This window comes from Mesoplodon bidens (genome assembly GCF_964165515.1).
Source record: "Mesoplodon bidens genome assembly, chromosome: 8".
Taxonomy (NCBI): domain Eukaryota; kingdom Metazoa; phylum Chordata; class Mammalia; order Artiodactyla; family Ziphiidae; genus Mesoplodon; species Mesoplodon bidens.
The window spans coordinates 6,484,966-6,498,395 of NC_138165.1; the positions used below are offsets into that span (position 1 = coordinate 6,484,966).

General features: G+C 47.7%; 1 protein-coding gene across 3 annotated transcripts in view; it reads left to right on the forward strand.

The window, feature by feature from the left end:
• Positions 1–13,430, forward strand: part of CLASP1 (cytoplasmic linker associated protein 1) — a 268,761-nt gene that overhangs the window by 75,462 nt on the left and 179,869 nt on the right. For all 3 annotated transcript variants that reach the window (XM_081241674.1, XM_081241676.1, XM_081241675.1), the window contains one exon: positions 12,249–12,327. In XM_081241674.1, the coding sequence (XP_081097800.1) occupies positions 12,249–12,327 (79 nt within the window). The remainder of the gene's footprint in view (positions 1–12,248; positions 12,328–13,430) is intronic.

Sequence of the window (13,430 nt, forward strand, 5' to 3'; positions counted from 1 at the left end):
GACGTTAACATTCTTGAGGGCCCATGGCTGGTGGTGCCATGTTTCGAACCCAGTTTTGTCTGACTCCAAAGCCTACTTATTTTATTCTGTGTCTGCTGCTTGGATCTCCACCCCGACCCCACCCCATACTGGGTTTCTGATGATCGAGCGTTCTGCTGGGCTTGTCCTGAACTGTGTGGCTTGCACATCTTGCCGGCTGTGGTTCACACCTTGCCTATCTCCATCACAGTGACCTGAATGCTTTCTCCTTGAGTTCAGACAGGATGGCCATCGGCTACTGTGGGTAGTAGTTTTGCTGACTGGTGCAGTTCAGTGAATTGATTTTTCCATAAAATGTTCTTAAGATACCTAGCCTTGTGGAAGCTTTGATTCACAAGATCATTCCTATGAAGCATCCTGAGCAGAGTGTGATGGAATTTGGCTAGCTCTGAAATACTTCGTAATTTGGAGTCTGAGGGACTTGGGAATATGTCCTTTTAACTGTCACTTTTCCCTTGATTGCAGTAAGAGGCTTCCTAAAAAGTGGGACCTGGAGGGTTCCTTTCTGTTTTATTGTCCCCTCATTTCCCATCAGGGTGAGGTAAAATTCCTCACAGTTGAGGCCACCTTCACTTTTTAGACAAGTGGGCTTCATAGTGGGCACAGGGTGGGCCCTGGCACTGCAGTATTTTCCAAGTGAAAAATAAATTGATGGGATTCATTCATTTATTCAACAAATAAGGTTCTGGACTATAGCAATGAGTAACTAGATACAAATTCCTTTCTTCATGGAGCTTACTTCCCACTTGGGGGAAAGAACCCATAATAAGCAAGTCAACTGAGTGAGTTTTTATAGACTACTGGGAAGTGAGAAGTGCTTTGGAGAAAAGTAAAGCCGTGTGGGCCGAGGGCGTGCAGCCACGCCCATGATATTCAGTAGGGTGTTCGGAGCGGGCCTGGCTGAGAACATGGCACTGGGACAGAGACTGGGTGGGATGCTGGGACGGGCTGGGTGGCAGCCTTGGGGAAGGGCATTCCAGGCAGAGAGAGTGTCTGGCACGGGGAGGGAGCAGCCGGGAGGCCAGTGAGGGGAGGGGGCGGCCTTTGGGGAGACCAGTTCTTACACAACATGGGGCCATTGGCATGTTTTCAACAGAGGACATGGTATGACTTAACTTTCAGACGGACATTCTGGTCGCGTGGTGAGAATAGACCGAAGGGAGCCCGGGGTGGAAGGAAGGATCCAAACAGGGTAAAGTGACGGTGCTTTGCTGTTGGCCGCTGTGTTTGGGGTTGTTGACTGGAGCGCGAAGCTCGTACCATGCACATTATCCCTGTCTTACGCAGGCACCCCCAACCACTTCCTCCAAATTTGCCGGCATCATGGTCGATGCTGACGATTCAGAAATGATGGAGATACGGAACCTGCCTTTAGGGAGCGCTCAAGCTAGGCTTTAGGCACTAGAGAAACAGATGGTTGAACAAACCGGAGGTCGCAGCCACTACAAGAGCAGCGTGCGGTGGGTGTGCGGGACGTACCGCCTTCCGTCCCGGGCTAGTGGGTATAGGCGGGAGGCGCCGGAGCGCGTGATGCTTGAAGTGAGCCTTGAGAGGCACGAGAGTGACACAGAGAGAAAGCACAGTGCTCCAGGCAGGGACCCATGTCAGTGAGAGCTGGCACGTTCAGGAAAGCTGTGGGTGATGACTGGCCTGCAGAGCGAGTTGAGGTGTGTGGACTGTGGGCTCTGCAGAGCGTTCTCCACAGCACCGGTGGGCCTCTAGGCCCACGCAGGCTGTACTGCTCCCCATCACAGCTCAGCTCCCGACCCAGCTGTTGGCCTCGCTTCCTTCTGCCACAGGCACCATGTCAGGATCATTTCCGGATCGATAGATAACAAATACCTACCTTTGGCAGGTGTAATGAATTCTTCTTCCACAGTCCAGTCACCAGAAAGATCAGAATAGAGTTCTTTTTTTTTTTTGCGTTATGCGGGCCTCTCACTGTTGTGGCCTCTCCCCTTGCGGAGCGCAGGCTCCGGACGCACAGGCTCAGCGGCCATGGCTCACGGGCCTAGCCGCTCCGCGGCATGTGGGATCCTCCCGGACCGGGGCATCTGCAGGCGGACTCTCAACCACTGCGCCACCAGGGAAGCCCTAGAGTTCTTTTAAAACAAGTAACTGATTTTTTTTTTTACAGCTTTAGTGAGGTATAAACTTACCTGTTAATCGTACAGTTCAGTTATTTTTTAGTAGATGTACGGAGCTGTACAGCCATCACCGCAATCCACTGTTAGAGCGTTTGCTATCACTCTGAAAGATCCCTTGCCTCCGTCTGCAGGCATTCCCCACCCCCACCTGCAGTTGTAGGCGACCGTTTCTCTACTTCCTGTCTGTAGATTTGCCTCTTCTGAGCATTTCGTATAAATGGGATCATACAATAGGTAGCCCTTTACGTCTGATTTCTTTATCCTGTATTCAAGGTTCGTGAATATTATAGCGTGCATCAGTACTAGTTTGTTCCTCTTTACTGTTGAATGGTATGTGATCGTGTGGATGTACCACATTTTGTTTCTCTAGTCATCAGTTGATGGGTATTTGGATTATTAGCACTTCTTGCCTCTTAAGAGTGATGCTCACTTTTTTGCCAAGCCTGGCATCCAGTAGGTGAGGGTTCTCTGGGGAAGGTGCACACGGGAGCGATTCCGGTTTGGGGAGTGTCCTTACAAACTTAGTGTTCTTGCCTTGCCCTTTTGGAAGACTGCTGGAGTAATGCATGTTACTGGAGCCACGTAGTAGCTGAGTGGCCTTGCCCAGTTGCCTGTTTCCTTAGCGGGGAGGTGGGGATGCTTATAGGTGCGGTGCTTGGTACAGGGTATCGTGAGGATTCAATGAGATAATACGGAGAATGTGTGCAAGGGAGCGGTTAATTTTCCCCATGAGCCCCCCAGCCGCCAGCACCCACCCATGTGCTGCCCCTGGGGAAGTGCTTGGGGATGAGAGGGGCTGTGTTGGGACCACCCCGCTTCGAGTGGTTTGTGGTCTTGTTGGAGAGAGGTGTGGAGTGCCCGCGAGGTAGAGGGCCAGGGTGGAGCCCAGAGGCTGGAAGAGCTCCCGGGAGGGGAGCGGGGTGGGGGCTCTTAGGAGACCCCATAGGCCTGGCTGGCTGGCTGGAGGAGAGGATTGGGGAGGTCAGCTTCGAAGCATATTGGGAGAATTTTAAAAGCCCACGTGGAAGACTTGGGTCCTTGTGTAATCCCGTGGGCAACCATGAATGCTTTGGTGCCTGATCTCACGTTTATGAGATGTGTCTGCAGGAGGAAGGTTGCAGATTCAGGGGCCTTTGGCCGGATTCCACCCACGAAATGTGTTTTTGGGCTCCCCAGTCCTTTACATTCATTCAGAAAGTTGCCCGTGTTTAAAATCTGGCCATCTGGCCACGCTGGCTTCAGTTCCCACCTGGTGTCACGTGAGCAGGGCTTCCCGAGGAGCCCGGGTTTCTGTGGTTAGGTGCCTCCTCATCTCTCTCTGCTTGAGTTGCAGCCGTGGGTCTAGAGCTGCGCAGGATGGCACGGTGGCCTTGAGCCCCGTGCGGCTGTTGAAAATTACATTAAGGAGCTCGATGGCTTAAGCAAAATTTAAGATTCTGTTTCCCATTCACACGAGCCGCATTTCCCTTGCTCAGTAGCCATATGTGGTTAGTGGCTGCTGATTTGGACAGCACCAACGTGGGACATTCCTGTCACTGCTGAGCATTGTATGGGGCTGGTCCAGGTCTTTGAACAAAGGTTACTGACTGCCTCGCACCATGTTCAACCCCGGCCTCCTGGGCTCGCCGGGCCTGTTGCTGCTCCTGTGTGAAATGAAGTGGTTTGAGGACGGATGGTCCTTTCTAATGTAAGACCCTGGTGTGTGGGCAAGAACAGGTAACAAGCCTATCACTGCGTGAGTCCCATTAATCTCACACTAAGTACTTATATTTTTACAGCCTTTTGTGGCTCAAAAAGTGTCTCCGGCGGCCATTCCGGAAGAGGGATTTAAAAAGTCAGCGGCCCAGAGGCATCTGGCTGGCACGAGTGTCCCAGGAGTCGCTGGGTGAAGCTGTGAAGGACAGCATGCTTGGGGGAATAGTTCTGCCGTCTCGCATGAACGCACAGGGTCACCAACTTTGTCACACTCTTCTTGGGTATCTGTGTTGTGCTTTTATTCTTGGGATTGAAAGTGAGTGCATTGTAAGAGTACTAATTGATTTCCTCCTTACTTAATAAGGTTGCAGTGTAGAGTCTTAAAATGACAAAAAAATGTATAGAGTCAGCAGCCTGTGGCCCCATAGGGCACCTAGCGCTTTATGGTCAAAATAATGCCAGTCAGGTGTACAGTGTGTGTTCTTTTTCAGAACTTGTCCGGAGGAGATAAGCGCACATGTGCGGAAGTGTGTACCCATCACAGCGCTGATTAAGATAATGACTGTGTGTGCCTGCACACAATGGGGTATCATCCAGCCACTGAAAATGGGGTGGAGATCTGTATGTATAGATCTGGGGCGATTTCCATGGCATACGAACCGTTTCTGTAGAGCTCACAGCACACACACGTGCACATGTGTACATGCAAGATGTCTTGAGGGACAGTCATCAGAATGTTGACAGTTGGGTGATGCGATTTCAGGCGCCGTCACTTTCATCTTTGGGGGGTTGTGCCCCCTCGGACTGCTCCTCTCTTTGCTCAGTAGGCTGTGCTTTTTTGTTTTTTAATTTTTGAAAGTGCTGCTCTCATAAAGAAGGGAACAAACACTTACTGAGTGCCTACTGTATGCCAGCCATTTTGTTAAAACTCTTAACCCTCCTGTGTACTCTTTGAGGGAAAGGTGTTGTTATTCTGACTTTACTGATGAAGCACGTGAATCCTGGAGACGTAGCAGCTCAGCTGGGCAGTAGACGCGGCAGAGCTGGGATTCAAGCCTGGATCTGTACTCACAGCACCCTTGGACTTTTCCTGTTTTGGGCATTATCAGAGCATCAGAGACGTTTGGAACGAGACCGACTTTATCTGGTAGTGGCAGAGAAGAAATGTGACCTGCCCAAGGTCTTCAGCTAGCTAGAGAGAGGTGAGGAGGGCTAGAAGGTGGGGTTTTGTGATACTGTGATTTTGCTGTGCTGAGAATAGCCTTGATCAAGTCAGGAGGCTCCCCCTCCCCCTACCCCCCTCCAGTTCCATCACTCTCCAAATTTTATGACCTTGGTTAAGTCTCTCTACCTTTTTTTTGAATTTTCCTCGCTTGCAAAATAAGGGTAGTATGTTCTACATCTCAGGTTATTGTGAGATTATTCAGATTCATCCAGAAGTGCCTTAAAAACAATAAAATATGATATGAATGCAAAATATTATTTTTATTCCAGCCAGTCTGGTCTTCCGAGGCCCAAGAAGTGACCTGTTCCTCCAACCTAGCTTGTCCCTTGTGGACATTTTTTGGGGAAAAGGATTTAGAATTTGTTTTTTATTTTTTATTTTTTTATTTATTTGCGGTACGCGGGCCTCTCACTGTTGTGGTCTCTCCCATTGCAGAGCACAGGCTCTGGACGCGCAGGCTTAGCGGCCATGGCTCACGGGCCCAGCCGCTCCGCGGCACGTGGGATCTTCCCGGACAGGGGCACGAACCTGTGTCCCCTGCATCGGCAGGCGGACTCTCAACCACTGCACCACCAGGGAAGCCCTAGAATTTCTTTCTTTGATCATTGAGCAGATGTTATACCTTGGAGAGAGAACTGTGGTTGGTTCCATTCTGGTGCTTTCACTTGTAGTTTAGAAAGTAAGTAAGGCAGAGACGAGGTCCAAGCCACTTGTCACAGACTTATATATAGGTCGAGTGGTCCAGGGTCACTCCCACTTTTCTAGTTTTTAAAACCTTTAAAAAAATTGTGAGCTGTATTTAGAAAGTGCATAAAATGCAGATGCACAGTTTAATGAGTTGTGAAGCTAACAGCTCTTTAATTGCTACTCGGGACAAGAACTGGAACATTGCCAGCACTCCCCGAAGTTACCACTCTCTTGACTTGTATGGTATCACTCTCTTGCTTTTCTTTTTTAGTTTTATCATCTAAATATGCACCTTAAAATTCTAGTTTATGTTTGCTTGTTGTTGGACTTATACAAAAGTGTATATACAGGCCTTTTCACTCATTATTATAGATTTATCTCTGCTGTTGAGTGTAGCTTTGATTCATTTATTTTGATTGATTATTGTATTCCCTGGCATGAAAACCACAACTTTCACCTTCTACAGTAGATGGACATATGGATTTCTAGTTTTTAGCTATTACAAATGGGGCTGCTCTGAGCATTTTTGTGCATTTCTCCTGTTGTACACATGCATGCATTTCTGTTGGGCGTATTCCTAGCAGTGGAATAGCTGTATCTCCAAATTTGGGAGATGTGCCAAGATGTTTTCTGAAGTGTTGGTTGTACCAGTTTACATTCTACCAGCCCAAGCTTCCATGGTAACACGTTCTTGTCAACACTTGGTCTTGTTGGTCTTTAATTTTAGCCATCCAGGGAGTATGCAGTAGTGTGTCATTGTATTTTAGTTTATGTTCCTCTGATGAGTAATGGAGGTTGAACAACTTTTCATGTACTTAGGAACATTGATATCTTTTGTGAAGGGCCTGTTCAAATATTTTGCCCATTTTTCTACTGGGCTGCTTGTTGATCGGGCTTGTAGGTGATCCTTATATTTTCTGGAATCAAGCCTGTTGTTGCTTATTTGTTTTATAAATATCTCTTTCCAGTGTGACTTGCCTTATAACTTTCTTAGGGTGTTTCGGTATACCACAGTTCTTAATTTTAATTTGGTCCAGTGCATCACTCTTTCTTTGAATGGTTTATGTCTACTGTATCCTGATACTTTCCCCTATCCTGGGATCATGCAGCTGTTTTCCTATGTCATTTGCTAAAAGCTTTATTGTTTTGTTTTCCACACTTATATCTATACCAGGAGTTCATCTTTACATATGGGGTGAGAGAGGAGTTAGTTTCTTTTTTATTCTAGATAGATACTCAGTGGGCCCAGGGTTCTCACTCCTCTGTAGTGCACACTTTGTCATAAGGAAGGTGCCCATATATGCATGGGTCAGTTTCTTTATTCTGTTCTGTTGCTATATTTGTCTTTTCTTGAACCAGTAGCACATTCTTGCTGTTTTATAATGAATCTTGATATCCCACGGGAGCGAGTTTCACCAGCTTGTGAAACTCCACATAGATTTTGGAATCAACTTGTGAACTTCCTAAAGAAAAATTATAGTTGGGATTTTGAGTGGAATTTTATGTGTAGATCAATTTGGGGAAAATGGAAATTTTGCAATACTGAGTATTTCAGTCTGTAGCTCTCTATTTTGGTCACCTTTAATTTTTCTTTCTTTTTTTTAATCATTCCATAGCTTTTGGGGTGGAGATTTATGTTGGCTAGATGTATTCCTAGGTGTTAATTTTTATGCAATTAAAAATGGAGACTTAAGGTTTCCTTTTTTGGCTTGTTGTTGGTATAGAAATGTAATTGTTTTTTGCGGGGGTGGTACACTGACTTTGTATTAATCAGTCTTGCTAAACTCACTTATTTTATAATATACCTGTAGATCTTCTAGATTTTCTACTTACAATTTCCATTAGTAATGACAGTTTAGCTTCTTCTCTGTGAGTTTTATACCTTTAATTTTTTTCTTGCCATAAAGCTTTAGCTAGGACCAGTGTTGAAAAGAAATTGCAGAATGGATGTTTTTGTCCTGTTCCCCATATCAAAGGGAAAACTTGCAGTATTTCATCAAGTGTGATGCTTGGTTTGATACTTGGATCAAAATTCAGCTCTTTCCACCTTTTAGCTGTTGTGAATAATGTCGCTCAGAGCGAGTGTACAAGTATCTGTTGGAATCCCTGCTTTCACTCCTTTTGGGTTTATAGCCAGAAGTAGAATTGCTGGATCATACGGTGATTCTGTGTTTAATTTGGGGGACCTGCACACCCTTTCCCACGGGGACTGCACCACTGTGTATTCCTACCAGCAGTGAACACACAAGAGTCCCAGTTTCCCCACATCTTCACCCACAGTTGTTTTCTGTTTTCTGTTTCTATTTTTTGGGGGATAGTAGTGACCCAGATGGGTGTCCGCTATTGCTTCTTGCCTAGCGTTGCTGACCTCTCCTTTTGAGCTCCTTTTCAACTACGTTAGTTCTATTTTTCTCTATCTTTGGTCTCTTGCCTCCTCTTTTGAATTTTCCATCCTTTCGTCTCTCTGGGCTTCGTTCTGGATTTTCTTCTGCAGACTCAGTTTCCTGTTTACTTCTCCCTTCGTCTATATCTAGTGTGTTTTTAAGCCCATCCATCGAGTACTTAATTTTGGATTTCTCTCTCCCCAATTTTAATCATGTGTTTTGTTTTCTTATACATAGTAAGAATTGTTATTTTAACATCTGTTTCTAATTATTCTCATACGCATAGTTCATATGGATCTTTGTTTCTGCTAGTTGTGTACCTGGTTGTCTTTGGTTGTGTTTTGGACACTGTATTTGCGAATTGTCTACAGAAGTAAATTGAGGACTAGACAATCCAGAAATGATTTGTGTTTTTATCTGCCAGGGGCTTTAGGGCACCAGCAATCTAATAAGATCATTTCTATCTGCTGTGAGGGATTGGCATTTTTCGGGGTCACCCAGATTCTTGGAAGCTGGCCTGCAGTACATCTGGAGGCTGTTTTATTTCCAATTCACTCTCCAAGTGTATAGCCATTTGGATTTCCAACCCAAGGTATAGGGGTTTATCTGGGTCACTAGTCTTTGAGGGCTCTGGAGTGCATGTTCTAGATCCAAGTGGTTGTCACAAGTAATCCTCAGTGTCTTGGTTGCCCCGTCCCAGTGTATAAATGGCCCTAGGGCAAAAGTAGACCATTTGCTGTAGGCTCATCTCTCCGGATTTTACTTTTCTTATGTTTTGTGAGCTGGTAGTTCTTCTGTGCCTTCTTAGTTCTCTGATGTTTCCAAGAAGATGTTCTTTTATATGATATCCAGCATTTGTGGTTGTTTTTAGCATGAGGGGTTGTCTGAGTTACTTAGCCATTATTACCTCCTTTTAAAAGCATCTTTTAAAAGTTATAGGATAAAGGAACTGTGTTGGACCTTGAGAACACATCTGTTCTAATTCATCACTAGTCAATAAAGTAGGGCTGTATTGGTCACTTACCATGAACCCGGTATTGTGCTATATGTTACAGAAACTTCGAGGAAATACAAGGCATGGTATTCCTTACATTCAAGGAGTTTAGCTGGGGACACAAGCATAAACTCAGAAAATTAAATAGAATATTGGAGGAGGTGCTCCAGCGTCATGCAGAGTTGACAACTACGGGCAGAGTGGGTGGTGGGAGCCGGGCCCTCTCTCTGCCGCTGTCCCCTCTCTCCTGGCCATCTTCCCCATGGTGGGCACAGGGCCCTGTCACTCCCCCTTCACATTCCAGCTCTGCCGTGGCTCCCCCACTGTGTTCAAGACGTATCTGCGGCCCTTCCCGAGCTTCCTCCCGGGCCCCTCCCCCGCACCCGTTCCCCTCGTCCCACCCCATGTGCTCTTCTCTCTGCGGGGAGGTCTTCTCTTCCTCTGGTGTGAGGCTAGGTCTTCAAACTTATTAGCCTTGTGCAGTGAAACCCCTTCTGGAAAGCCAGCCCAGTCCCTGTCCCCGGGACTCATAGGCGTGGCCTCCACTGACCTGAATCAGTACCTATTTCCTCTGGCAGGGGCAGTGACAGTGCTCCGGTGCTAACAGCCAGCAGGTGAATGGTCTGGCCCTTTCCCCTACGAGGTAGCTGTTACTGTTTCCCCCATTTAACAGGTCAGAAAACTGAGCCACAGAGACTTCACGGCTCCTAATTAGAGTGGTCTTCTAGGCAATGCCTTCATTCATTTACCCCTCTCTTCACTAGGGAAACAGGAACATAGAAGGTCCTGAGCTGTGAAGATAAACATGCATGGTAGCGCTTCCTTCCCTGCCCCACCGGGGCTGTGACTAAGGGAGAACTGGACAAGTGTGTGCGGTGGTTGATTCTGCTGTGAGGGTGCCTGGACTGTGCTCCAGCCTCTGCGGTCCTAGTGCTCTGGAGCTCGGCTGCATCAGTCAGCCTCGTCTTCCCGGACAGTCTTTGGATTCGCCAGTGTCTCTGGGTGGGACGGTTGGGGAACGTTGCTGTCTAGGATTTAGCCAGGGCTGCCGTGGTTGGACCTGCTAGCAAACCTTGATCCTGGAAAAGCTTAAAGTCTGTTTCTCCCAAATTCTACGAGTAGGTAAACCGACATGGGCTGGCATATCTGTAAAGGCCGTAGTCCTCATGCAGCTCAGTCTTGAGGGATTATACTTAAGGCAGGTATTAATAGTTCTGCCACGAGGAACACTCCCCCCTCCAACCAGGAGTGCATCCAGACAGATGATTAGGATTTCATCAGGAAAAAGCCGGTTCCAGATAATTGAGAGGCTGCTCTTTTTATAAAATAAACTTAAATTTTTAGAACATTTGGATTGACAGAAAAATCCCATTATGTATCATTCATCTCTAACACTGGTGTGGTTTCTTTCTTAAACTGAATAAAGAAATACTGGTACATTATTATTAACTAATGTCCGTTGTTTGTTCAGGTTTGTTCAGGTCTTATGTAAGTTTTATCTGACGTCCTTATCATCCCAGGATCTGACCCAGGATATGACACTCCCCTTTATTGTGTCGGCTAGACTCCTTTTGGCTGTGATGATTTGACTTGTTTTTGACGACTTCGAGTGTTTTGAAGTGTACTGATTAGGTATCTTGTAGAATGTCTATTGGGATCGGATGTGGGCTTGTGAGTTTCTAAGCGAACGATTACAGACCTTTTAATCACATGTGCAGGATACGTCCTGCCAACGTGATTTTGTGGCTGTTGATGTTGACTTTGTTCATTTGGTGGAGATACTGTTTCTGAGGCTTTTCTCATCGTACGGCTAGTTACCCCCCTCCACCTCTACGGTGTATTCTGCGGAAGAAAAATGAAAATCCGATACCTAGTCGTCTATAGTTCATAAGTCATTGTTTTAAAGTGTTTTCCCCCGGACCATCACAAACACAAAACCTGTCGAACGACAGGTGTTTCTCTAAGAAATGTTAAGAACTGTATCTTAACATATTGACGTTGCTAATTCCTTGCGAGAACAGTGCACGTACTGTGGTGACCAGTGGGCGAACTTGGATTACTTCCTTTCGAAGCGGTGGATTTAAAACTATCAAAAACCTAACGTTTTCGTTTTCATTGGTTGCGAAACGCAGGAGCAGGGAATTACAGAAACTCATGATTCTTATTATCTGAGGTATTTTTCAGTAAGTTCAGAAGTGTTTTCAAAATGAGCGTACACAACACAGAAGCGTTGTCTACTAGTAGTTAGTTAAGCTCCCCCGAAAGAAGAAACAAAGAAATCTGAACTCTGTTGAAGCTGTTAGCGCCCCCGTGAGACAAAAACAGTTTTACAGCCGCTTTTATGCAGCTTGGAAAAACTGCTCTTGAACTTTGACCTCGTGGAAAAGAGAAAGTTCTTTTTTCCAAAAATTGCACCAAAGTAAAGCGAAGCTCTACCTGGTGCGAGTGTGTTGCATAGGTGTTAGCAGTACTGTCCTCGCTACGCGCTCATCGGACAGTAGCGCAACCCCAAGAAAAGGATGGTTAGCGCTAGAACTTTCCGCGCCGCGAGAAGCAGGCACCAACACCAGATAGGCTTGTGGCGACTAACCCGAGCATTCCACCGCAGCCGCCCGGCAGCCGGCGCACCTCTGCTGATCTCGGCTCCCGAAGCTCGCCACCAACTCCTCGTTTTCGGAGGCTTCGGAAGGTCGCAGAGGGGCCGCTCAGTGTTACCCAGAAGGCCACGCGCCAGCTGCGAGCTGATATGCATATGTGCTCTCCGCCGGGGCGGGGCCTGCAGGGGGCGGGGCCGCAGCGCGCGCTCCTACTCTCGAGGGCGGGCGCCCGGGACTCAGGCCGAGGCGGTGGGGATTGATTCGTGTCTCGCCACCGACTATTTCGTGTTAGCGCTGTAAACAGCCCTTTCTGGCAGGCGGCCCCCCTCCTGACACCCGGTTTAACCCTGCGGGTCGGCGCACGCTCCGGCTCCCGGGCCGCGTCTGAGCCAGAGATGCGGAGGCGCCCCGGGAGCCGGCGGGCGAGGGCGCCGCGCCCCCCGTCGGCCGCTGACGGGGGCCCGCTGTTTGCCGTTGCAGGTGGTTCTCCTGGGCATGGACATCCTGTCCTCGCTGGTCACCCGGCTGCAGGATCGGTTCAAGGCACAGATCGGCACAGGTGAGCTCTCTCCTCCTCCAGCCCCCGGCCCTCGCTGGCTCTCGCCAAAGCTTCACTTGGCTGTACCCGCCTTCCACCCTTACCCTCTAGTCCCCCACCCCCCAGCCCGCCCCCACCTCCTCCTGCATCTTTAGATGTCACGGCTGCCCTGCTGCCCTCGCCCCCCTCCTGGGCGTGGCCGGATCTGCCACCTCCGCACCCCTGCTGGCACCCCACCCCCATACCTTTCTGCTGGCTTCTTCCACCTCCCTGTTCTAGTACCAACTATTACTTTGGTTTCTTCCAGTTAGCCATCAGGCTGTGGTGCCAACCAAGCCCTCCTTGTCCCTGACCCTTCCCTTTGGGAGGCATCGCTTTCTCTCTTTGAGAGTCCTGCAGATCCGATGCAGCTGTATTGTTAACAGATTTTTGTTGCTATGACTGTTTCCACTTTGGTTGTAGATGTCATTTCAAGTGTGTGGTAAATGATCACTCTTATTTTGAAGGGAGAGCAGTAAGTCAGAAAAATAAAATAAAATAACCCCGGGTACCGTACATTAAGAGATGATTTAATTCCCGACCTCTGGGCTTTGATGATGACAATACAAACACTAAGCGTCTCTGTGCAGGCATTTCCTTGTAGAGTTTCTCGGTTTCATTTGGTACACATGTATTTGTTCTTCTGTTAACCGTCTGGTCAGTGTGCACCTTTAGATAAAGTCATGAGCTCTTCCCACTCTGGTACAAACCGCCCACCTGCAAATAAAAAATCCCTCTGAGGAATTGGATGTTTTAGTAGCGTTCCATTTCCCCCTAAATTAGCTGAATTGTTCAGGGCTATCTCTTGTAAAAGAAATGTTTATAGACGTTTAGAAGAAGCAAAGAAAATTGACCTCTGATACCCAGGTGCCCTTGGAGCAGCAATGATGGCCCGCCCCCAGCCATGCGGAGGAATGGCGGAGGAAGGGCGGAGAGCTGCATTCTGTCTGATGAGCTTGGGTGGATGTGATGTAAAAGTAAAAACAGATTGAGCCATAATGCCTGTTCCTGCCCCGCTCTCCTCCCCACTCCCCCCGAGCAGACGCGCTGGAGCCCCTCTGTCTAACCTGGATTTCCTTTTGTGT